At 39.6% G+C, this 25,070-nt stretch overlaps 1 protein-coding gene across 1 annotated transcript in view; it reads left to right on the top strand.

The window, feature by feature from the left end:
- The first annotated feature begins 11,009 nt into the window (after positions 1 to 11,009).
- galnt16 (UDP-N-acetyl-alpha-D-galactosamine:polypeptide N-acetylgalactosaminyltransferase 16) overlaps positions 11,010 to 25,070 on the top strand; it is a 51,946-nt gene continuing 37,885 nt past the window's right edge. The window contains exon 1 of the mRNA XM_042501228.2: positions 11,010 to 11,403. Within this exon, the coding sequence (XP_042357162.1) occupies positions 11,203 to 11,403 (201 nt within the window). The 5' untranslated portion in view covers positions 11,010 to 11,202. The remainder of the gene's footprint in view (positions 11,404 to 25,070) is intronic.

A 25,070-nucleotide genomic window follows, 5' to 3' on the forward strand; every position in this document is an offset into this window, starting at 1 on the left:
ATGTCGAAGTTTGAAGATAGAATTTCAAAATTGTGAGAGTAAAAATAATGAGATACTAATTCAAATCATGGAATACAGTTTTATATACAATTTAAGTGCTAAATAGAAATGTACGTTTTAGATTAAATATAATTTTAAAAGATCATTAAATGATCATTCAGATTTACAAAATCTTTGTTAATTATACACTAGTTATTTAGGAATATTGAGTCAGGTAAATCAGATCTTTTATCTCACGAATTGGCCATCAAATATCTAATTATGACGAAATCAAATGTGGATTTAACATCTTATTATATAATGGTGATTGAAAATTGTTGAATTAAAAAAATTGTCAAAGATAATTATTATTATTTGAATAATTTCAATTATGTTTTACTAGCAAATCATCATATTATTGCTTACTAATATTAACATAATTATAAACCATTATTATTTAATCGTTTTGGCATGTTGAGTAAAATGTGTACCTTAATTTTAAAATTATTTTGGCTAATTTTCATTCTTCGTATTATTACTTCATCAATATTAATTTTATTTTTTAGATATTTTTAGTCTTCCATGTATTAAGGCTTAAGCCAATTTAAAAAGTCGACTATATCTATACTGTCAGAAATAAAACTCACCTTACTTTTATCTTTGTGGCCTGACCATATTTAAGATATTGGATTTTTTTTTTTTTATTTTAAATTATTTTATTTTATTTTATTATTATTATTATTACTTTTGTTAAATGTAAATTTTTTGTGTGTGTGACATTTTCTGTTGCTATAACTGAAGAGGAGTGTCTTGACTCCGCTTATCTATTCATGGACAGTCAGCATCCTCATCTCTCATCTGGAAGTCCTTTCCTCCAGATAGGCCCATTATCCTCGGGGCCGAGGCACCGGAGAATACACACGCGCACACACACACACACACACACACACACACACACACACACACACACACACACACACACACACACACACACACACACACACACTCACAGTTACTTGCTAATGGACTTCCTACACTGAGCCGTGCCAGCTGGAGAAACAGAATCACAACAGCTCGACTGCTCAGCAACGCAGTTAGTCACACACACCACGAGAAAGACGTCTGCCAGCTGCCCTCGACACCGAGGCCTCGGCTGGATCCCGATGACTCTGTCGTCTGGGCAACATCGAGCCTGAGACCAGCAGAACGTGTAATAGTGGCATCACTGGAGCATATGGAGCGCTCCGACGTGATCGTACCAACGTCCCCTGTGATTTTGAGAAAGCGGTGTCCATGAGGCTACGAGAAACACTGAATAATTCATCACACACAGAATTATTGTAGCTCTCTTTTTGAGTGTGTGTGAATGAATGAGTGTGTGTGTTTTACTGGGATGCTGTAATGTCTTGGAATGGTGCACCAGTGTGCAAATGGAAAAGATGTTCCAGTTGGACGCTGCGAGGCCAGCAGGCAGCAGTTTGCCCAGTTTTAACTCTTGCCCACCTCGGCTTTATGTTCTGCAGAGCTGGCAGCGAGAAAATACCTCCTGGGTTTTATGGAGGACTCGTTTGTGTAAATACTCAGCAAATTATGACGGACGACGATGATGTTGATGAGTGATTTTAGGACGCTCAAACTTCCATCTGGTTTTTGTTTTGTTTATTTGTTTAAACTGTGCTGGCTATGGCTCCATGACTGTCAATGTCGGTCCATCACTCCAGGTTTTTGTGTCATTTTTTGACAATTATTGGATGGATTGCCATGAAATTTGGTGCAAACATTCATGGTGCCCAGAGGATAAATCTTAATCACTTTGGTGGTCCTCTGACTTTTCCTTTGGCGCCAACAGCTGGTGAAACTTTACACTATTCCAGTGAAATTTCCATTTTGGAGCTTTTAGTTTGCCATTTTGGCCGTCACAGTCTCATATTTTTAAGCCAGAAGTCACAATGTTTGAACTGGAGGGCGGAGCTGCCTCACAGCAGCCCATCCACCAGAAGAAAATATTGGCATTGTACATTACTGCAAACCACATGATGTTACATTTGCATGTTTACTATGTATCATATCAACATTTCTAAAGTTATGTACAAGTGGTTTATGAGCTGACTTGAAGATGGAGGGGAAGGTGAATGATGTGAAGACAAGACGCTCACCTGACAAACAACAAAATCAGTTGTTCTGTTGCAAAACTGCTGTGTTTGCCGTAAATATTTAGGCACCAAATGTGGGTGTTTTTGTAGGGATCCATCACTGTTATAACTGTGGCTTTTTAGCCCCCAAACAAGTATTTTTTAGGGGCTTTTCCAGCAACAATTTAGCCCCCAAAGTGGGTGTTTTTTGGGGACCTGTCGCTGTATTTAATGCCACCTTTGAAGCACCAAACATGTGTGTTTTGTAACAACCAGTGGCTCTTTTTTCTGCAGCTTTTCAGCCCCAGTCGTGTGTTTTTTAGGGACCAGTGATTCTTTCTGCGGCTTTTCAGTCACAAACATGGGTGTTTTTTAAAATTATATTTCATTGGTTAAGAAACAGTAAAAGCCACTGATAGACATACAGGGCAATGATAATATATTTGGTTTTTTTTTTTTAATCTCTGATTCTTAGGGAAAAAAATCTCTTTATCTTTGATTCTGAGTCTGATTTGACACCAAAACTTGACATGTATGCTGCTGTAGATGTACATCGCAATCCTTGTTAGGAGGGAAATATAGGAAAAAATTATATATAATATTCATAACTATGTCTTCATTAGTGTATAATCACCTGAAAATAACGGTTGTTGTATATTCGTTACTTTTGAATATCGACATACAGAGCGGGTCCACTTCTCTGATGTCTGTCATGTTCTTTTAAAGTTGCCCATGGACAAACATATCAGCTCTAGATGGGGCGATTCATTTTTGTGTCGCCCACTTGAGTTCTCCTACACACACGAGAGAGAAGTTTCAGTTGGTTGCAATCTGCAACCTCACAGTAAGACGCTACTAAATCCCACACACTAGACCTTTAGACTCGAGAGCAGCCGCACAGGGAATAACCTGGAATGACTTCACATCCTCCACTTTTGGAAAGTTACCAGCTATAAAAATTAAACAAAAATTAATCAGCATTAGTTGTGCTGGGTAATTTTTACAGTTTGAGGATTGTTTTATGAAGTTATTCTTTGCTGACTGTTGCTTATACAATCACATACTATAACACACACACACACACACACACACACACACACACACACACACACACACACACACACACACACACACACACTCACTCACTCACTCACTCACACCAAGAGCTGGCTGCCTGCTTAGCCACAGCGGGGGTAGAAGTGTATTTATACACATTTCATAGAAAGTGCTTTGAATCATAGAAAAATATACACCCCTGGAAATCAATTTCTCTATTTGTCATGAGATTATGAAAAAAATCTTCTCGTGTTTATGCTTTTTTAAGCTCTCTTACCGAGATATGATTATCTCCTCTGAGTTTTATTATTAGAGATGTGAGTTTAGTAGGTGTGTGTGCGTGTTAACACTGCGCCTGTCTCCTTTCTGTCCTCCTAATCCCCCATGTGCCTTGTGACAACACGGCCCTCGGTGGCTCCCAGTCGGCCCTGACGCCTCCGGCAGTCTGGATGCGTTGTCCCTGTTGGCGACAATAATCTAACCGGTATTGTGAGCTTACACTTCATCTTGATGTGAATGTCAAGATAAAGACAGAGCTTAGAGCTCACAATACCTGAAAAAGAGTGTGTATATCTCCCAAAGCAAACAGGATCTCATTTTTTGGTAAATATTTGATTTGGTTTGTGTGTTTTTGCAGCTCAGGTGAATAATGGGCGAGGTTCACAACAGGACACGAGTTAGTAGCAATGCAGGACTGCTCACAAGTGACTGTATCCTGTAGCTCCACCCATCTGTGGTATAAGTCGCATAAAACGAACCACAAATGATGCTTTGTTCCATCACACGTCACTTGGAAAAAGCTGCATCTGCTGGCTGATTAAGAAAACAGTTGTACTTGTTTAAGGTGGTGCAGTAACTTATGGAGAGAACACAGCAAAAGAAAAGCAGCTGGTTTGAGTGTTTTGGGTCCGTTTTTGGTGTGATATTTTTCTTGCTGGTAACTGGCCAAAAGCAGAGGGTGTAAGGTCGTACTGAGTTATTTTCAGCACAGATACACGGGAGTTTGGTATCATGCATCTACAACACAGAAGCCGTGTGTCAGATTTTGGTGTCAAGCTCAGAATCAGCAACTCTTTCAAAACACAGAGATCTGCTCCTGCGTTTAACAATCACACAAAGATCATATCAATCATAGAAGTCAGTAAAATGAAAAGTTTTCAACAGTTAGTTGCCTCAACAAACCAGCTTACTGTTTTCTCCACTCCACTAAATATGGTTTAGTATTTACAAAACCCCAAAGTACAGACGAGGCAGTGGGAAACCCATTTGTTTTGGGGTCAATCCAGTCAGAAAAAGTCTTTTACTGCAAGAAACTCTCCAAGTCCATTCTCTTGTCTTTGTCTAATTGTTGTTATTGTCTCTATTTCTGCAAAAATTGCACTTATCTTTGTGTTCACTTGACCAAAATTAGAATTAGTCCTTGTTTACGCAGGAGCCGCCATCATCAGTCACGTCATCAACTATAACGCAGTCGCTGATTGGCTTCTTACGGTATCAAAAACCCTGATTGGCCCGAAATGATTGTAATTTCTGGAAATCGTTTGAGGTGGCAGAGTCCAGATTGATGGTCTTACCAGGCTGGACTCAACCTGCTTTGAGCCTTGAAAACAAAAATCCTCATGCACCTTAAATATTTGTTTGGTAGACATATCAGTGTGCAAACTCAGAGGACTCAAATAGAGGACCAACTGTGACTCTTGCTGCAAAGAAACATTCGTAGCTGCGAGCATGGAGGCCTACTCGCTTTGTGTCTGCGCATCTGATATATAGAAGTTTGTTTTGTTCTGTTGTTTGAGTTAAAGCGAGTGAAGTTTCAGATGTTACTCTGCCACGCTTCCATGGTGATGGCAAGAATAGCATGCCGGTGTCTTTATTGAAGTTAAGTGATGAGTCATCCTCATGCATGAATCATACATCAATAATAGTCTTGTTTTACAAGTTATCCACAATGGGGGAGAAAAACAGAAACGCATGGCAAGAATAGCATATTGACAAATCACGTTTTGAGGGGAGCCCATATCGTATTAAGAGTTGAGCTCTCCTTGGCTCCTCTGTTGCTCTCTCTCTAACTGGCCTCTGCGCTGAAAAGACTGAGCCTTCAGAGATTTCAAAGACTTGCATGTGAAGTTGCATTTCGCTTATGAAGACTTGTGACTCGCCCCACAGCAGTGAGCGTTGGCAACAAACTGAGTTTCACAAGACTGGTTTGAGAAGTTTTTGAGTTTATATCCTGCTGTGAAAACTTTTGATCATTGAATCGACTGTAAGTGCACAATCTCTGTCAGTGCGAGAACAATAAAGTTTTACAGCGGCCCCCTCTGAGGCCTACAGGGAGGGCGTCTAACTAAAGAACACGGTCTGATGTGAAAAGACACTAAAGCTGCTTATTGTTAACACTGTGCTCTGATGGGAAGCCTGCGCTCGCTCCGTCCACATCAGAACAGAAGCTCTGAGAAATTCCTGCTCGCTCTGTGTGTGTGTGTGTGTTTGTGTGTGTGTGTCCTCTCTGACACTAGATGTTTGCATAACACACACACACACACACACACACACACACACACACACACACACACATACACATACAAGACTGCACTTGTACATGGCAGAGCACGATGATCACTGGTTACAGCCGCGAGGCGATTGGCTGAGTTTCCACTATTATCATAGAGGAATTCCATAGAAGCTTACAGGATTGTAGGATTGTGTGTGTGTGTGTGTGTGTGTGTGTGTGTGTGTGTGTGTGTGTGTGTGTGTGTGTGTGTGTGTGTGTGTGTGTGTGTGTGTGCACGCTGGTGACGGTGTGTGTTTGTGTGTGTGTGTGTATGTGTCTTTGTTCGCTTTTCTAAATTCACCATTTTGGCACAGTTCTCTGAAATGCCAGCAGTGATTCTCGGCGGAACTAAAGAGCTGGTGACGGTGTGTGGGAGTGTCTGCCGAAACACACACACACACACCCACACACCCACCCACACACACACACACACACACACACACACTCACACACTCACACACACACACACACATTTACCACCAACACAAGAAAATACAAAGCTTTTATCCCTCTTAAACCCTTTTCCTCTGACCTCCTTGAAGATCCTTGAGATTGTTAAGATTTTTGCTCACACAAACCAAAATTAATTTAATGAGCTTATTAAAATCCTGGTAAAGCACAAATGAATATGTGTAATGAGTAAGTGCTGTTATGTTCACCCGCTGTGTGTGAGCAGCAAGTTTGTTAACGTTCTACAATTTCTCTCAGTTGCAGCAACTTTGAGTCCAAAACTAATTTCCCTGTGGGACAATAAAGTACGCCTTACCTTACCTTACCTTACCTTACCTTACCTTACCTTACCTTACCTTACCTTAGCTCCTTCAGTCTAATGAAAACATGAATAAACAAGTCTGTTAAATGCCACAACCATACAATAATAATAATAATAATAATAATAAATATTATTCATATAGCATCTTTCATAAATTGAATGCAACTCAAAGTGCTTGACAGAGGGATAAAAAGAGATACATAAAGGCAAAGAAGAAAAAAGCAATAAAAAGTATACAAATGACAGGAATCAGAAAGTAAGATGAAACATATAAAAATACTACAATATTAAGAGTTTCCATATCAGAGACAACAGCTCAATATATGACTAATTATAGGGTAAAAACTTAATGAGTGAGAAGAAAAAAAACTAAATGCAGGAGAAAAACACTTAATATTGGAGAATTAGTGATTATGGAGGGAAGAGAAAAAAACTACATTTAGGAGAAAATAGCTAAATGTAGGTGAAAATACTAAATCCAGGAGAAAAACAGCTCATGTATATGATAAAGTACGATGCGATGCAATACGATATGATACGATACGATACGATGCGGTACGATACGATGCGGTACGATACGATGCGGTACGATACGATATGATACACTTTATTGCCCCTGCAGGGTAAATTTGTCTTGGACTCAGTGCGATCAGAGATTATGTCTCCACACTTACAACAATAACAATTTTCGCACCATGACATTAAAAACACAAAAGCCTAAACAAAAACAACACCACATATGCAACTGCACATAGTCACAGTTTCACTTTGTACAAATTGTGCACACATCGCACACGACAACTATTGCACTCACCCAGTAATAAAAACACATATTGTGGATATAGAAGCTCAGGGGGCAATTTAAATGAAAATTTACATTAAAAAACTGTTATGTGTGTATGTTTAATTACAAAATAATGAGTGAATGAATAAATCACAGGTTAATAACATAACAGTAGAGGTGGAAATTTAGGTTTTTTTTCCAGTTTGTTTGTACTAAGTATGTTCATATTCAAGAAAATTAATTTTATTCAGGGTTTTTTTTTGAGTTTTTAGTGATTAGTTTGCAGATTTGTGATGTTTCTGAGTTAAAACAGGCCGACGTTTTAGTCCCAGTTCCCACCCAGTAACTGTGGAAAGTCTCCCATTTTTTCCCCCTTTTTTTCATGTCAGACATGGGAACGTGGAGCTTTGTCTTTCCATGAGTCTCAGGAGAGATTGTTGACACGAGGCTGCTGGAAAAGCTGCACACAGCCCTCGTTTCCTATCCTGCACCCAGTAATCTTGACACAACCAACCCAGTTACTGGCTGCAGGTCCAGAGGCCTGTGAGTGTGCAGGATCCCCCCACAGAGCTGCCAGTACCAACACCTCGCCATGACTGCTGTGTGCTTTTATCCTTCCCCTTGTCTGGATGTGCAGAGACTTTTCCTCCCTGCTTTAGGGCGTCACTGTCTTTCCCAAAGATAACAGTGACAGCAGCACCGCGAGAGGCGCTCCTCTGTCCGTACGAATGAAGACAAATATCTCTCAGCCTTAAGCCAGATGTGGCTCTGACCCCCGTGACCTCCCCTTTCTATATACACAAGCTTGATGCTGACGGGTCTCTCCATGACGGGATGGAAGAGGGAATAGCAGCTTACATGTATAATGAGATTAACCTCCAAGTGCAAGGCTTCAGAGAGACAGCAGACACAGTGGATAGACCCCCGCCTGCAGCTTGTTAGACTCTGATTTCTGCAGTGCATTTTGATGTGCGGATTAAATGAAGAGGCTCTTTTCAAACACGACTGATTTGTTTGATTAGAAAATCTGACCAGCAGCATTTTAACATTGTTGCTGGTGATGCAGCTTTCATCTCTGGGCCTGTTTTGTTGCTTGGTTTGGCATTTTTTCTGAGAATAACGGTAACATATAGGCAGCATCATGTCATATTAATATGTTTTTAGTAGCCCTAAAATTTGATATGAAAGGATTTTTTAGCAACCTAAAACACAAACAGTACATGTCAGGTTTTTTATGAGTTGTGACCATATCACAGCTATTTAACTGAGGAAATGTTTTATCCTGTTAACCTTTACAATGTCAGTTTTCACATTATGTTCTGCATTTTCATGTCCCAAATTGCTCCATATTCCTCATCCAAAGTCCCATTTGAATTACTTTACATTACAAAATACAGCTTACTGCATTAAATATAGCATCAGACTTCTTGCTTTTCTCTGTTTTTCAGTTTTTCTTCCTTTTTATTTATTCATTTTACAAAATAGGAAAGGAGAAAGTGAAATATGGGGGGAAACTAAATGTAGGCGAAAAAATCTATATGTGTGAGGAAAAAAAGCCTATAAAAATGTAGGAAAAAACTAGATGTAGGAGAGCTATTAAATTTAGGAGAGAAAAAAATAAATGTAGGCGATAAAAATCTAAAGGTAGGAGATAATCGCTAAATGCATGAGAAAAATAAACGTTGTGGAAAGAATTAAATGCAGGAGAAAAAACTAAATGTGGAAGAAAAAAACTTAATGGAGAAAAAATTATTTAAATGTAAGGTAAAATAACTAAAAAAAAACACTTAATGTAGGAGAAATAGAAGCTCATGGGGTGATTTAAATGAAAATTTACCCATAAACCATTTAAGTTTGTTTCATCACAAAAACATGAATGAATCACAGATGAATGACATAACGGCGTACAGCTGCAGATTGATCCTCCCTCTTCGTGTATTGATTTTATTGTACTCAGTGTTGCCTCTTCCCTGCTGACTCTGGATCAGGTTTCTTTACGTTTCTGCTGAAGGAAAACTTGGCATTCCTGATTCCTGATGTTGTGGTGGTTGTGGGCCCAGCTGTGTGGACGCCTCACACACACACACACACACACACACACACACAGTGTTATAGCTGTTAGGTGGGGTTAGATGAGCTCATACTGAGGGCTGTTTTTTTATTTCTTTTACCAGATTGAGATGAAAATATTTCAGCCTCCTCAGCTCTGTTATGCCTCGGAGGTGTTGCTGCTCTGCTCTGATTTCTTTGCTGGTCCGTGCAGCCATTAAAAGGCCCGTTATGGATTTAAGAGAGAAGTCTTCTCAGTCTAATGTATTCTGACATTTTTTTTAACGCCTCCGATTTATTCGTACGCTGAATAAGTCATAGTTGCAGAGGTCATCTGTGCAAAACCAGAATTAACTCAGGAGGACTTGAATATTCATGACGCTGCCGTTCAAAGGCTGCAATGGCTTCTTTTTTCTCTTCATGATCAATTCAGCTGCTTAATATGCTGGTTGTGAGCTGCAGGCTCTTAATTTAAATGTATAATTTAAAATGCATAGGCAGAATAATGAGTCTTCTTATACAGGGAGGAGAAATAAGTTGCAGACTTCATTTTGATTCTGGCTGCAGGGGGAGCAGTATAGAAGGAATAAAAGGGTCAGTTCACCAAAATTAACATATTTTCTCATTCAGTGGTATCTGGCATACAGGTTGTTTTAGTTTAACTCATCTAGTTTTTATTTTTAGTTGATACTGATACGTCTTTTTACAGAGGAAATGGTCCCGATTAAAGAGGTCAGGGGATTGTCCAGGAAAACAGGGACACTGTTCCTGAAAGAGATGCAGTGGCTGATTTTTTAAAAGTCATTTTTTAAAAACTGTTGTTTTGTTATAAATTAAATGGCTTTACATACAAATTTGAGGTAGTTGTACTTTACTTGAGTATTTTATTTCCATGTCATTTTATACTTTAACTTTAACACATTTTTGCATATAAAATGTGCAAGTTTTATAAGTGTTATGAAATATAATGTTTTGTTAGAAACTAAATTACCAAACAGTTTATTCAAGTACAGCTGCAACAGTTAGTTGATTAATCAATCAGTCAATTCACAGAGAATTAATCACTATTGACTATTAATCAACTATTTTGATAAACTGAGGGGGGTCTTCTTTACATGTTTTTGATTTTTTTAAATAATTTATTGAAATTTTTCACTATTTTTTTGAATTTTCAATTTTATTTTATCTTTTATAATTTAGACTTATTTAGTGATTTTTTTCTTTTTTATCATAATTTTGAGTTTGGGGGGCTGCTGTTTTCTTTCTATCTTTCAAAAATAATTTTCTACACTGGTACTTTTAATACTTTAAGTACGTGTTCCTTATACTTCTTCTTGCATAACATTTTTAATGCAGTACTTTTACTTGTAACTGAGTATTTTCATAGTGTGGTAACAGTACTTTTACTTGAGTAAATTATTAAATACTTCTTCCACCACTGATCAGAGGCTGAAATGATAAAAGAAGTGGAGAAATGCATCTCTCCTAATTTCCCTGCTGATCTGCACCAATGAGAGCTGAAACAAGCTGCTGGATGCAGATTGGACATCCTCTCCTCACTGTAGTGTGTGGATGGATAATTTGTGTGTGTGTGAGTGTGTGTGTGTGTGTGTGTGTGTGTGTGTGTGTGTGTGTGTGTGTGTGTGTAGGGGGATGATATGACTCGGCGCTAGGACCGTGGCTGTGTCAGTGCGCAAATCCCAGCAGAGAGGCAGCAGCGCTCCGGCAGAAGAGGCTGTTCGCGGAGAGATAGAGGCTGTCTGTCTGCGCTGCTGCGACTCAACGCATCACACCGGCGGGGGAGGCTGCACCTTCTGCCGGGGACGGACGGACCTGAACCAGCCGGGCTCGCCTCCGGAGCCCTCCTTATGGGCTCACCATGCGCAGGATACGGGCCAACGCCATCGCGATTCTGACCGTTGCGTGGATCCTGGGGACGTTTTATTACCTGTGGCAGGACAACAAGCCCCAGTCGTCGCCGTCGTCGTCGGCGTCGCAGACCCGCGGCAGGGGCCATGGGCAGAAGCTGGTCCCCGGGCGGCTGGAGATCCACCGGGACGACAGGACCATCCCGCTGATAGTGAGTGAGCGCGGCTTGCGGGGATAAAGAGAGAAAGGAGAGCGGTCGCTGGAGGCGCCGAGCTGCAGGAGAGTGTGTGCTGCATGTTGATGTGCATGTGTGTGTATGTGTATGTGTGTGTGTGTGTGTGTGTGTGTGTGTGTGTGTGTGTGTGTGTGTGTGAGTGGGTCCGGGGGTGATGGGGATGGTGGTGGTGTTGGAGGTGGTGATGCACAGCTGGGTGTCACAGCGGGAATATGTTGCTTTGACGGCTGTAACGCATCATCTCTCACCTCCTGTGCAGCCGTATACCATTATTCTACAGGCTGCTTGTGTTTTCCTGCCTTTCCGTGCCTTCCTCGAGCCTGCGAGTACCTCAAGCACACGTAAGAGGCTTTCCATAAATCCTGTGCGTCGTGCGCAAACACCTCGTAAACCACATTATGCTGAGACCTTTCTTGCATTGGTGCAAAGAAACCGCAGGTTTCAGCTCGGACAGGGCACAAGAGCAGACATCCTTGCTCAGTCTGCCCTCCAGTGTGTCATTAAAGGCCTGTTTCTGTCAGGTCAGGTCTGTATCCGCCTGTTGTTGCCTGCTACCAGGGCGGAGGAGTGAACACAACCTCTGCTAAATGATACTGTAGGTGTGGTGGTCTGCTTGCAGTAACCTCTCCAGGTTGCAACACATAGCCTATAGACACAGTCTGAACAGTGTTTGCTGGGACTGGAGCTGGGTCTATGCCAGCTCAGATTAGGAGTTCTGGTCTACTTGGCTGCAGGGTTTTCTGATGCATTAAGTGGAAAGAGATACAAGACCTGTAGCTTGTGCTTTTAGTCATTTTAACCAAAGTGAGGAAGACTGTGGTGCTGCAGGATGGTTTATTTGTCAAGACAGACAATTGATAAACAGTGAGTTCAGTCATTTATCAAGAAAAAATGGTTTTTTTTGTGGCTCCAGCTTCTTTAATGTAAGAACATGCTGCTTTTCTGCTGTTTTAAACAGTTGTAAACTGAAGTTTAAGTTTGTACGAGTTGTACTTGTGCTTTGAAAACTTGAGTTTGGCATTTTTCACACTTTTTGGAGCTAAATGCTATTCTGACTGCATTTACAGGAAAAAAAAATAACGTAAATAAATAATATTTAGTTGGACCCTAGGGATGCAGCAGCGTGGGTTTTGTACATAGGGGACACGTGAAATGGGAAATTTGGGGGGCTTAAATTTTGTTGGGAATTTTAGTTTTACCTTTTTTGCACTTATGGCACTAATTGCTCTAAATTTGTCTAAAAAACGTCTGCTTCTTTATGCTTTTAATGCAGAAAACACATATTGAACAAGGTTTGGGGGTCCTCTGGCAAGAAATTTTGAGCATCAAGCACTAAATTTCCTGCATTTTGGAGAATTTTTAGGCACGAATGTGAACCCCTTCAGCCATTATTCACGGTGTAAATGCCTAAATTTAGTCAAAACAAAAGTCTTCTGCTACTTTCATGCTCTTAGTTGGAAGAATATATGCTATACGGATCTGCACTTGTTGTGTTTTTCGAGATATTTTGACCACTCAAAGCTCTTTCACACTACGAGTCACATTCGACCTACTACTCAGTTTTTATACATTTACACACACTCACACTGATGGAACAGCCACCAGGAGCAATTTGGGGTTCAGTATCTTATCAAATGCACATGTTCTTCAGAGGACGTGTCCCCTGTGCGCCCCTGAAATCTACACCTGTGGCAGCTGAGGACTATTTCCATCCTGGATTAATCGTTTTGTCTATAAAATGTCAGAAAACGTAAAATTGGCTGTTATAAAGTCCCACAGCTAAAGGCAATAGCTTGTTTTATTCGACCACTGATACAAATCTAAAATATATGATATGTTTATTGTCATATAGAGCAAGTTCCCACCAGCATATGTTTGGCAATTTTGCAGTTATTCAAAGAATTGTTGCAACAGTGGTTCCCAACCTTTTTCCTTTCGGGACCCCTGTTCCTTTTATATTTTATATTATGTTGAATGCTCAACAATAACAGTAGAGAACAACTGATTGATTAGCCCAAGTACTAAATGCAATAACTGCCGGAAGTTTGTGTAAAACGAGCACTTTTTATTCATTTTGAGCAGATTATTTCCTGTTTTACATCATAGATGAGTTTTCCTGATATTTTTACATCCTTTTTGTACAATTATCTGTCTTTATTATGTACTTGAAAAAAAAACATCATGTCCCCCGTGCACCTTTGGCAGACCCTAGTAAGGGTCAGGACCCACAGGTTGGGAGACAATGGTCCAGAATTAGCCCTAATAATGTTTAATTTCATTACATTCTCATTTTCAGCCTAATAACTAACAAAACTGCAAGACAGAGAGTTTCATTTAATGTAAAAGTGACTCCAGTTAGAATTCTGTGAGAATATTTCATTTTTGGGGGCAAAAACATAAATAAATTCTTCCCTGAATAGCTGTTTTGCAGCTGCTTTTCGTGATTTCACTCCATAACAAAGCTGACAGACAATTCAATTAAATATCTAACTGTAGTTTTCAGAGACAGTGACTGTTGTGTAAATACAGCACACTGGAGTCTCTTTCACAAGACCAATAAAACTGTCCCAGCTGGCCGAGGATGTGTGCCAACATGTCAGGATGCTTCGCTCCAGCAGCAGCAGATTCATTAAAACGCTGTTCGCAGGATTTAATAATTCAAGGGCAAATGCCAAACGGTGGAGCTGTTGTGGCGTTTAAGCTCGCAGGCCTACTTAAGCAGTTACCTCGTGCATAAAAAAGAGGGAACTGTGGTCTGCATCGTTGTTTGAACGCCGGCCAGGAGTATGGTGAAGACCTGAAGATGCATGCAAACAAATATGGAAGCGCTTTGGGTAATCGTTGTGCGTTTGATTGTCGTATAAAAGAGAGATGCATCATCTGTGCTGGCGAACCGCAAACAAGACATCTAATCAGATCGTTCTTTGAACTGTATGCTTTGGATCTGAGTGTTTCCACGTAGAGCGTTTTTTCTTTTGTAATCTTTGATTTGCTCAGCGGGGTCGTTCACCTTCGTCGCCAAACTGAGATTTCCTCGCTGTAGTTTGTTCTGGTAACCTGACCTGCAGCGCTCCGGCTGCCAGCTCTGCACTACAGAGTCCAACAGTTCAACAGGAGGAGGCTGGCACACAGCGACCAGAGAGAAGGGCTTCAACCAGGGGTCTTTCTTTCTGTCTTTCTGTCTTTCTGTCCTTTCTTTATTTCTTTGGCAGGTTTCCATTAACTCTCAAATTGTGCAAATTGAAATTACAAATATGAAATACGCCTGATGGAAACACGTCAACTTCTCCCATTTATTGCAAAAAGTTTTTATGCCTGCATGAGGTGGTATTTCAGGCGATTCGAAAAAGCCATATTTCACAAAACTACAATGGAAACACTTTTTGTCAAGTCACATGACGCTGTGGTTTTGTGTTTGTTGATATGAACTGGCGCCCTCATGATGCAGCAGGCGCTACAAGAGTTTGTTGTTGCGTAACTCTTCAAAAGTTGAGCGGATTATCCGGAAGTTTTGAATCCACAATTTCTCTGTGATATCGTCGACTATCAGCTCCCAGAAATCACATATACGTGGACACTCCCACGTATAAGAGGCTTGCCTTTCCATTATCGCTCGTATAGCACGCCTACGTCGCCTTCGATTGGAAATAACAACTGCTAATGTGACGGCTGCAATAGAAATAAACCTGCTAATGTTTTGAACGTCCATCGTCATGGTTACTGGAATAGTATTACGAGAGGAGAAGTCACACAACATCACGCAACGGAAACGCAGTCATGTCGCAATTGTGTTTTATCTACATTTTAAAAAAAAATCGCTTAATTTTTGCGCAAATCTGTAATGGAAATGCGTCTACTGTCTTTTTGTCCATCATCCTGTCCTTTGTCTGTTTCTTACTTTTGTCATTCTGTCCTTTCCTATTCCTTCTCCTCCATTCCTTTCCTTCTTCCTTCCCTCATTTGCTTCTTTCTTAGATCCTTCCCTCCTTCTTTATCTGTGTGCCTTTGCCTCCAGCGACAGTCACGGCTGGAGGCATTATGTTTTCAGTTTGTCCGCCCATGTGTACCGATGCGTCTGTCCCATTCTCGTAAACACAGTATGTCAAGAACGCCTTGAGGGAATTTCTTAAAATTTGGCACAAACATTGTAAGAAACACTTAATCACATATTTTACACTTAAAATTGTTAATGTTGGTATGATAGTTACCTTGAACCTTAATGTTTAAACGCTGTTTGTGGTTAGGTTCTGGCAAGACAAAGACTTCATGGTTAGGAAAAGATCACGTTTTGGCTGAAAGTACTCGATTTCGGGGACACAATAGCAGCTGGAAATGCAGTGGTGTCTCGCCACAAACAAGCGCTCTTGGTGTCACTGTCCCTGCTGGGAAGAAAGTGACGGGTCGCCCGTGTTTGCACAGAAATGACTCGCTGAAAAACAGCCAGTTTAGCTGTTTGTTGGATTTGAACATCGTGATGCAGCTCGGCAGGCGTCTCTCGTCCTGCATCACCGTAACGTTTATATGATGTTTATGAAACATGCAAAGTGAAATATTTGAGGTTTGAGGGAACAAACGACATTTTCGTCTGGCGACTGGCTGGTCTGTCCCGCTCGTCTTTCATCACTCTGTCCATCTTCTATTTTCCCCTAATATGTCCCGTTACCCCTCTGTCCTTCCTCTCGTTTCCCAGTTGTCTTTCCTTTTTATTCTGCCCATCCTCCTTTATTTGTTTCTTTCTTTTCCTTCATCTGTCTGTCCTGTCTCTCTTCCTTTATTCTTTCTTTTCCCTCAGCACCTTTTTTCTTCTTTACTTTTATCTTTTTTCTCTTTTATGTCTCTAAATATGTCCTCCTTATTTCTTTTTCATATGTCACTCTGTCACTCTGTCCCTCTCTCGTTCCCTTCTCTTCCTTCTCTCTCTGTTCTCATGTTTTTGATTTATTTTTCCCCGTCCGCCTTCATTCATTTTCCTTTTTGTCTTTCCTGCCTCCATTCATTCTTTCTTCTCCTTCTTCCCTGTCTTTTCTTGTCTTTTCATCTTTCAGGCTGGCACACAAAGACTAGACAGAGGGACTTCAACAAGGGGGTCTGTCTGTCTGTCTGTCTGTCTGTCTTTGTCTGTCTGTCTGTCTGTCTTTGTCTGTCTGTCTGTCTGTCTTTCTGTCTTTGTCTGTCTTTGTCTGTCTGTCTGCCTGTGTGTCTTTGTGTCTGTCTTTGTCTGTCTGTCTGTCTGTCTGTCCGTCTCTGTCTGTCTGTCTGTTTGTCTGTCTTTCTGTCTTTGTCTGTCTTTGTCTGTCTGTCTGTCTGTCTGTCTGTCTGTCTCTTTCCTTCTGTCTGTCTGTCTTTCTTCCTTTCCCTTACATCTCCCTCCTTTCTCTTTGTCTTTATTGTCGTTGTTGTACAATAAAGACGTAGTGTCCGTCTCTCTAATTCTATTATTTTTCCCTTTTCTCTCTTTTTTCTTTCTCTCCACCCTTCTCTGTTTCCTCATTTCTTTTTTCTTGCATCATTCTGTCTTTTCATTTTTTCTACCCTCCTTTATGTCTTTATCACTTTCTCCACTTTGTCCCTTCTTCATTATTTCCTTTTCTTTCTTTCTTTCTTTCTTTCTTGTCATTGACTTCTATATGTTTTTTTTTGCTTTGTCCCTCCCTCTCTTCTCTCTTTCTTTTTTCATTTATTACCGTTTGTCCTCTGCTTTCCTCCCTCTTTCTTCCCCTTTAAGCCCGTTCATTAGCAGCATTTGATTCACTAATGACATCATCTGTGAAATCTGTTTGCACTGGCTCCACTTTTTTCCCCTCATTTCCTGCGTTGAGTGGTCTAATTTCGCAGCACCACTCTCCTGCCTCTTCTGCACAGCGCCAGTGTGTGAATGCAGTAATCAGCTGTCTCTCTGACCCGCACATCTGCTGTCATGGCTCTCGACATGCAGCAGTGGACATGTTGTAAACATCTGACCACAGACCCGCATCCAGCTAATCAGCCAGTCAGTTTGTCATAATCCTCCTGCGGGTTTTTTCCAGGAAATGAAAACTGCTAACAACGTTAAGTTTTTATCTGTTGTTTGATATGAAGTAGTTTCATCATCATCATCATCATCATCATCATCATCATCATCATCGGGCTGGTTTTATTGCTCAGACCATTTTTTCCTGACTGACCCGGAGACTATGATTCGACATGTGACCATATAAACACGTCACAAGAGAATTAGGTTAAATGTGCCGTTAACAATCGTGTCTGAACAAGGATTAGACATATTTTCCATCACAGAAATACATACAAACCCTCAATGTATTAACCTCCACCAGAGCTTAACTTTCTGGTACCCTAACAAATTGTCCTTTTTTGTCATGTAAGCTTTGATTCAAGTCTGTTTTTAATAATTTAATGCAGAAATGTTGAAAATATCTTTATTTTAATTAGTTTGGAAAACAGAAACAATGGTTGAAGGATTATTTAGTCTTATTTATTTAATTTATTTGATAGGGACAATGGGAATTAACAAAGTACAACTTCAGTCGGTTTCAAACAAGCTGTAGTAAATACATAATCATATATATAGATTACAGTGAAAGCTAGTTTCCAATGCCTGTCCCAAGAGAAGATATCGAAGTAATATACAATATTGATGGTAAAAAACAAAACAAAAAAAAGCTAAATATTTACATCAAGATTACAAAGAATTACAACATATGGTAAAAACTACTAATAACTAAGCTTTTCTTTGCTTCTTTGATTTTTTTTGGCTTAGAGTGTTTTACTATTACGTGGTATTCATAATTAATGCATTACTGTGTGTCAAGAGGGAGCTATGTTTACACTAGTTGTAAATACTGTTCGGTAATTATCTCAAAGTTTAGTGGAATAAAAGAAGACTGTGAAAGCCTTCAAATTTAACCATATAGTAATGCTTAAAACGAGTGAAATGCTTAAAACCAAGACTCCAAATGAGAATATTCCACATTTTCTGCTTCTTTTATACACATTTTCACCAACTTGAGACATATTCAGTTTGTTTGGAAACTCTGGGAGCTTCAATACAATTAAAATAAAATTTTTGCAGGTTTAAACAAAATCTAACTGAACAGCATCAAGGGTTAAAGAGGTTACAATAACATACAAATAGAGCTTATTTATGGTTTGCACTATATGAATCCCTGTTAGCTAAAGAAAAAATGCGTAAAACTTGCTTGTGAACGTGTAAACTAACTATGGATATATAAGGCAGTAAAAAGATCACGTAAAGGACGTAAACCCACCACACCTCTACCACCTCTACATGATAGTGTGTGTTGTGTAGGACCCCGTCGTCAGCAGGGCCTCATCTCTCAGGCGGCTTTGACTTGTATGTGATTTGTCTTTTAATTCGGCTTGAAGTAGCCAGCAGACGTGTTCATCTTCCAGACGAGCTTCATATTTAATTCAGTGGGCCGAGCCTCGGAGTGCCTTCTGTTATTTTTGTCTTATTATCCTCTGAGTACCATTTTTTTCTGTAGCCTTTAATATTTAGTCATGATGATACTTGCGGATTACCGAGGGATATGAAACACACAATTTTGGAAAGAGGTCTTAGCTATGAATAGTGGCAAAACCTCTCTGATATGTCATATGGCTGCAGTGGCTCTAGTGAGATTTAGGTTACGGTGGAAGAAAAAACTTGTTTAATTCTGAAATTAAATAAGAGTAACTCATCACTTGTGCTAAAAATGCAACCATGAAACATTTCCTCCTCTTCCAGTTCATGGTCAATTCAGGGTCGCCTCTCAGTCTTAGTGCTCTTTGTTCCTGTCAGAAAAGATAAAACTGCTTAAATGAGTAGAAATGATAAATGCGCTTGTAGTGTCCTGCAGAAATGTGTATCTTTGCTCTAAAAGGAATCAGTCCTAATTCAATGTTTGTGTTTTTTTCGATGCTTCTAATGTGAGTTTTATAGGAGAGAAAATCTGCTCTGAATCCTTCTGTATTGGATTTATTGGAGCTGCGTCTCATCTTTTAATTTTCTCCACACTTGTTTAACTTGTACACAGATGACTTGTGCCGGCAGTAAATTGCTTATGAAATGAGTTGTGTTTTTGGTAATTAGGCATTGTAATTAACCATTTCTCGTATGCAGAAGACGTAATGTAATTAGACATCTAATTAGTAGCCTAATCATGCAGAGTGGATGGAAAATTGTATTTGTTAATTGGAGTTAAGTGGAGATGCTCTTGAGGTAAGCAGTGAGGTCAAACATCATTTGATGGGCGGCAGAGAAGTGTGTCGAAAATATTGGGAATTATACAACAGTGTCAACACAAGGCCTTTCTCTTCTGGTTCAATTGTAGACAGAAACTCAGTATATAATGATGTCAGAAAGACATTACAGTCGTGCCAAAAATGCATGTGCAGACTGGATGAGGCAGATAAAAGTATAATTGATGCAACTTTATTTATACAATTTAAATTTTCTTTAATACAACTTAATTAAGTTCAGTGAATTCAGTAAACATAATATAATTTTATGTTGCTATAATAACATTTATATGTATAATACAGAGTGTTTGAATAAACAGCTGCGACTAAACTGGTTTATCACAGGGTGTAAGTAAGTAAATAGGAAACTTTGTTTACATTGCACCTTCAGAGTAACACGGCAGGTGACAGGTGGACATCAAGTGAAATCAGAATCAGAAACACTTTATTGATCCCCAGAGGGAATTGTGATCCATTAAAGTCACTATGTTATAAGAAAGCAGAAATAAAAAGTATTAAAGTAGGTATGTAAATTATAAAAATAAAATGTTATTATGCTAAAATCTATGTAAATATCAACAATATAAAATATATTTAAAATGCTAAAGAGTGTAAAAAATGCATTGTGCTATATTAAAATGTTTAAAACTAGTATGTAGAGCTTTAGAAATATAAAAAATATTATGCTACAAATAAAATAGGCCTATCATACTGTAATATACATTAAGAATATCATAGAATGGCAAAACAATACAATAAAATATGTCAAGAACAACATAAACCACTGGAGTATCTTGTTTTATTTTGTCTTTTTACCTCCTTTCTACACCAGCTGTAGAAATGTGTTGACATCTGCTGCTTGTGGTCCTTGTGTCAACATTTTCGCAAACACCTGACCAGTTTTAGTAAAACGTAGAGTGTGAAAGACCGGCAGAACTGGATTTTTTTTTCTTTTCTCTACAGGAATGTGCAGGGCTGAAACAATGACAGTTATCTACAGGGCGGTGCTAATTAGACCAGTTTTCCCACACAGCATTTATTAAACTTGCGTACACTTATGTATCATGCCCAGACGCACAAAAAAGCCTCTTGCACCCACCCCCGAAACCCGACATGAAGTCGGCCATTGTGAATTTTGTGCTGACTTTCGCGATTTGGGGCCTCCTTCTTTTGCGAACTTGTCCTAAAGGATTAATCCGATTGACTTCAAAATGGGTGTGTCCAATCCTAACCCCTTCATCAATAAAAGTTATCAAAGGTTTGCGCAAAACTTTTACGGTTTTCCCATGGCGCGGCATACAATTTTGATGTCTCGGCATAGAACAGGAAATTGTTGTAACTTCGGTGTACATTGTCCAATCTGCCTAAAACTTCATATGTTTGATAAGGGTCCTGCCCTGAACACATCTGTATTACAATATTCACCAGTCGTAATAGCGTCACCTACTGGTGGGAGCAAGTAAGCCTTGAGGGACAATTATCATTGGATTTACATGGCTTGGTCTACGAATTATGCCCACCAAGATGACATGGAATCTGTGTCCCCTCCACTGCCACCTAATGGCCACTGGAAGTACTACACCATGTGAAATAGCTCACTCCAGGGTCCAAACTCTCTGTGTACATTATCGGACTTTCACAGTCATGAACGACCGCTTTACTTGGTGTCCCATTAGTACCCTGACATACGTGGGTGTGTGAGAGCTCTTTCATCGCTGCTTGCAGCTTTAATTTCATTATGATATTACATGTCCGACAGTCCGCTCCAGCGCGCGGACATATCCAAAAGCCCACTCCAGCAGACTTGTCCAACAGCCCGCTCCAGCGCGTGGATATGTCCGACAGCTTGCTCCAGTGCAGAAATATGCAACAATGCACAATGTTGAGGAAATGTACTTAGTTACTTTCCACCAGTGGCTATTTAAGCAACCAACAGACCCAGAGCAACATTTGCTTTCATTTAGAGTTGTGTTTCTGTCCACTGCATACATATCAGTCCAATATTCATTCTCTTTAAACTCTGTTTCGCACCCCACAAATTTATTAAGGAAAATATGTCAGTTTAGCTGCTAAATGCTCCACTATGTTCACCTGCTAGATGTTAGCAGTTTGGTAGCTTGAGTCTGTGCAGATAACACACTGATATCATTATTAATCGACAGCGTTTCCTCTGTTGCGGTGCACTGCGGACATGTTTGTGTGTAAATCCTTGAACCGTTCACGCTGCTCCCCTGGAGAGACTGAAAATGAGGTCACTCTCACCTGAACCTGGTCAGGAGCTTTTTATAAATCCTTCAGCTACACCGACCTTTGATAAAGCAGCACAGAGCAAAGCTTCACCCTTTATTATCATTTTCTCATTTCGCCATCCATTCTTCCATCTGTCCATCTTGCTGTTGCTTCTCTTTGATGACAGCTACTCTCATCTGCTTTTATGTATTCATCTGCTGTTTTTACCTCCCACTCGGTGGTGTTAAAGCTCCTTGCGGGGGAACCCATTAATTACTGAGGATTTTATAGACTGTGTATTCTGCTTTGATGAGTGCCCGTCCCATTTTGCCCCGTTAGCACTGACACGGTGACCTGAATAAGAAAGTAGCATTTACATTTTAATCATTTGGCTGATGCTTTTACTCAGACTGGCTTAAACGTGAGTGCAATAAAGGGACATGGTTTAATTCTCAGATGAGCAGTGTTGCAGCAGGATTACAGTGCAGCGGCACAGCGGAGGAGTAGTGTACATGGCTTCTAGACTTTTCAGACATCAGCTGAATGTAGAGGTGAAACAGTTTATTGGATAATCTGGGCTGCTGAGGCTCAGGAGGTAGAGCGAGTCTTTCATTAATCTCAAGGTTGGGTTTTTGATTCCCTGTTCTTCCTCACCACATGTCCAAGTGTCCCTGAGCAAGACACTGAACCCAAAATGCTACGAGTGGCGAGGCCGCGATGCATTTGTGTGTGGTTGTGAAAGTGCTTTATTCAAAAAAGGCAGAAAATCGCTATCTAAGTCCATTTACCATTAATCAATTAATTGATCAGTGGGAGTTTAATCTGCAACAGTCATGATAATTAATTAATTGTTATTCAGTTATTCAGCACATGCCAGCTTCTAAAATATTATATCTTCTTGTGTTTCCTCTGTAAAAATTTAATTCCTTTGAGGAGCGTGAAAGCTCATTTGTGACTGTGAAAACAGTAGCTTGTTGGCTGCAACACACAGTTATTTTTGTGGATTATTCTGTAGTTTTTTGTTCATAAAATGTCAGAAAGACAATGTTGGTATTGTGCAACTAAAATGTCACATTTTCATGTTTCATATGTATCATATCAGTGTTTCTAAAGTGAAATGTAGTATATGAGCTGACTTTGCCACCTTGGTTAGATGCCTGCCAAGCTGCAGACCAATAAACAGCAAAACCAGTCATTAGTAACCCATCACAGCTTTTCCAGTGAGTACACTGCCATGAAACGCAGTTGTTTTTACCAGGACATCACTGCTTGGGGATTGTGCACCCAAAACTGGATATTTTAAGCCAAAACATGATCTTTTTTTTAACCATAACCAAGTGGATTTTGTGCCTAAACTTAACACATTAAATAGCACTGTCAAATGTAAACATATCTGCTACATAATAACATGCAAATGTAAGACATATCCATGGTCTGCAGAAATGGAAATGTACAATGCCACATTTTTTCTGGTGATTATGTAGCAGAAAATCATGACAAAGCCCATCACATCCCAGAGAGGAAGCTAACGTCTTCACATTGCTTTTTTTTGTTCAACTAAAAGCTAAAAGATATTCAATTTACACTGATATAAGACCATGAAATGCAACTAAATATTCTGTTTGAAAAGCTGGAATCAGAGAATATCTGAAATATATGCTCGTTATATGGCTTAAAAGATTAATCAGTTATCAAAATAACTGAAGAATAATTTTCCTTTGAATTAAGTGTTTCAGTTGAATCAATTTGATGAAAATAAATAATTTAACAAAAATCTACATGCTAGCTTTTTTTTTAGGCTTTCAACCACAGTCCTCCATCATTAGGTTTTAGGTTATTAGTCAAACAAAACAAGCAATTTGAATACATCACCTTGGGCATTTGGAAAAGCTGACAGGCTTTTTTCACTATTGTCTGACTTTTTATAGACCAAATGAGTAAGTAAAAAGATAATGCTGTGACGCGTTCACTCCAGGAGCAATACAACAGTCTTACAATTTTAAGACCAACGTCGGCCAGCGGTGCTGTTGCACAGACCACACAAATCTGTAAACTCAGCTGTCGATGTGATCTCAGTTACACACTTAAAAAGCTTCATGAGCCAGAGGTGTAGTGTGTGGGGCCAATTACATCTTTCCTTCCTCCAGTCACCCTGCTTACACCGTGCTTATCTTCAAACTCAGCCTTCATTTTCATCCCAAATAAACACCTTTAAAGTTTAGTGGCTGCGTCTTGCATAGTTGCAATGTTATAGCATTAACAAATCAGTCCATAAACAGAATGACTGACATTTAAACAACTGGCAAAATACTCAAAACAGCTTCTGTGGTGTTTCCTGGTCCAACGGGTGTCATCAGGACCACATTTCTCCATGGTGACACACACACAGCATCATGAGGTGGAAACAAATATCAGCTGCTGTGATGCTATCTTAGCTGGTGATAAATCAAGAGATAAATCAAAGATCAAAATATTTATTAGATGCGCTTCTAATAAAAGACAGAGAATAAGCCTCAGTCTCAGTTTCTAAGTCAACATGCAGCACAGCAGTTGTCGCCAAACAGTTTCAAGTAAAAATCATCAAACATCCTGTTTGAACAATAATTGTGTTTCTGCTGTTAAAGGTTTATTTGGTCTTTTATGTGCAGAGAAAGATTTTTAACCTGGAGGTCTGTGAAATTCACTCAAACCAACAGTGACATTTATAAAATGAATTGCTGTACAGTTTTCTGCACAACTTTAAAGACAGACAGTTTAAAAACAGCTTTCTCTTTATGAGGATGTTGCATGTGGCACGAAGCCGTCTCACAGTAATAATGGATGTGGCAGAAGAATAGTTTGTTGACAGTGAGGGAGTGGAGTGTTGACACCAAACACAATTCGAGCTGCAGTTTGCACCTCTGTGTGTCCACATGTGTGACAGGGAGTGAATTTGTTTGTACGACATTTAAATCTAACTCATTCTTGATTTATTATCAATTATTCTCTCTTTGACAAGATTTTTTTTTATAATTTATTCTTACTTAGGCACTGTTTTGACCCTTTGAAATCTGGATTGACATAACTTGTATGGTGTTGCATTCAGACATGTTCACAACTATTTAAACCTTTGAAATCTGAGCAAGTTGGTTTGCTTTCTTTTAAAAACAAAGGAAAAAAGAAAATGCCACTGAAAA

This window comes from Plectropomus leopardus, chromosome 14 (genome assembly GCF_026936395.1).
Source record: "Plectropomus leopardus strain MGB_pleo_1.0 chromosome 14, ASM2693639v1, whole genome shotgun sequence".
NCBI classification, from domain to species: Eukaryota; Metazoa; Chordata; class Actinopteri; order Perciformes; family Serranidae; genus Plectropomus; species Plectropomus leopardus.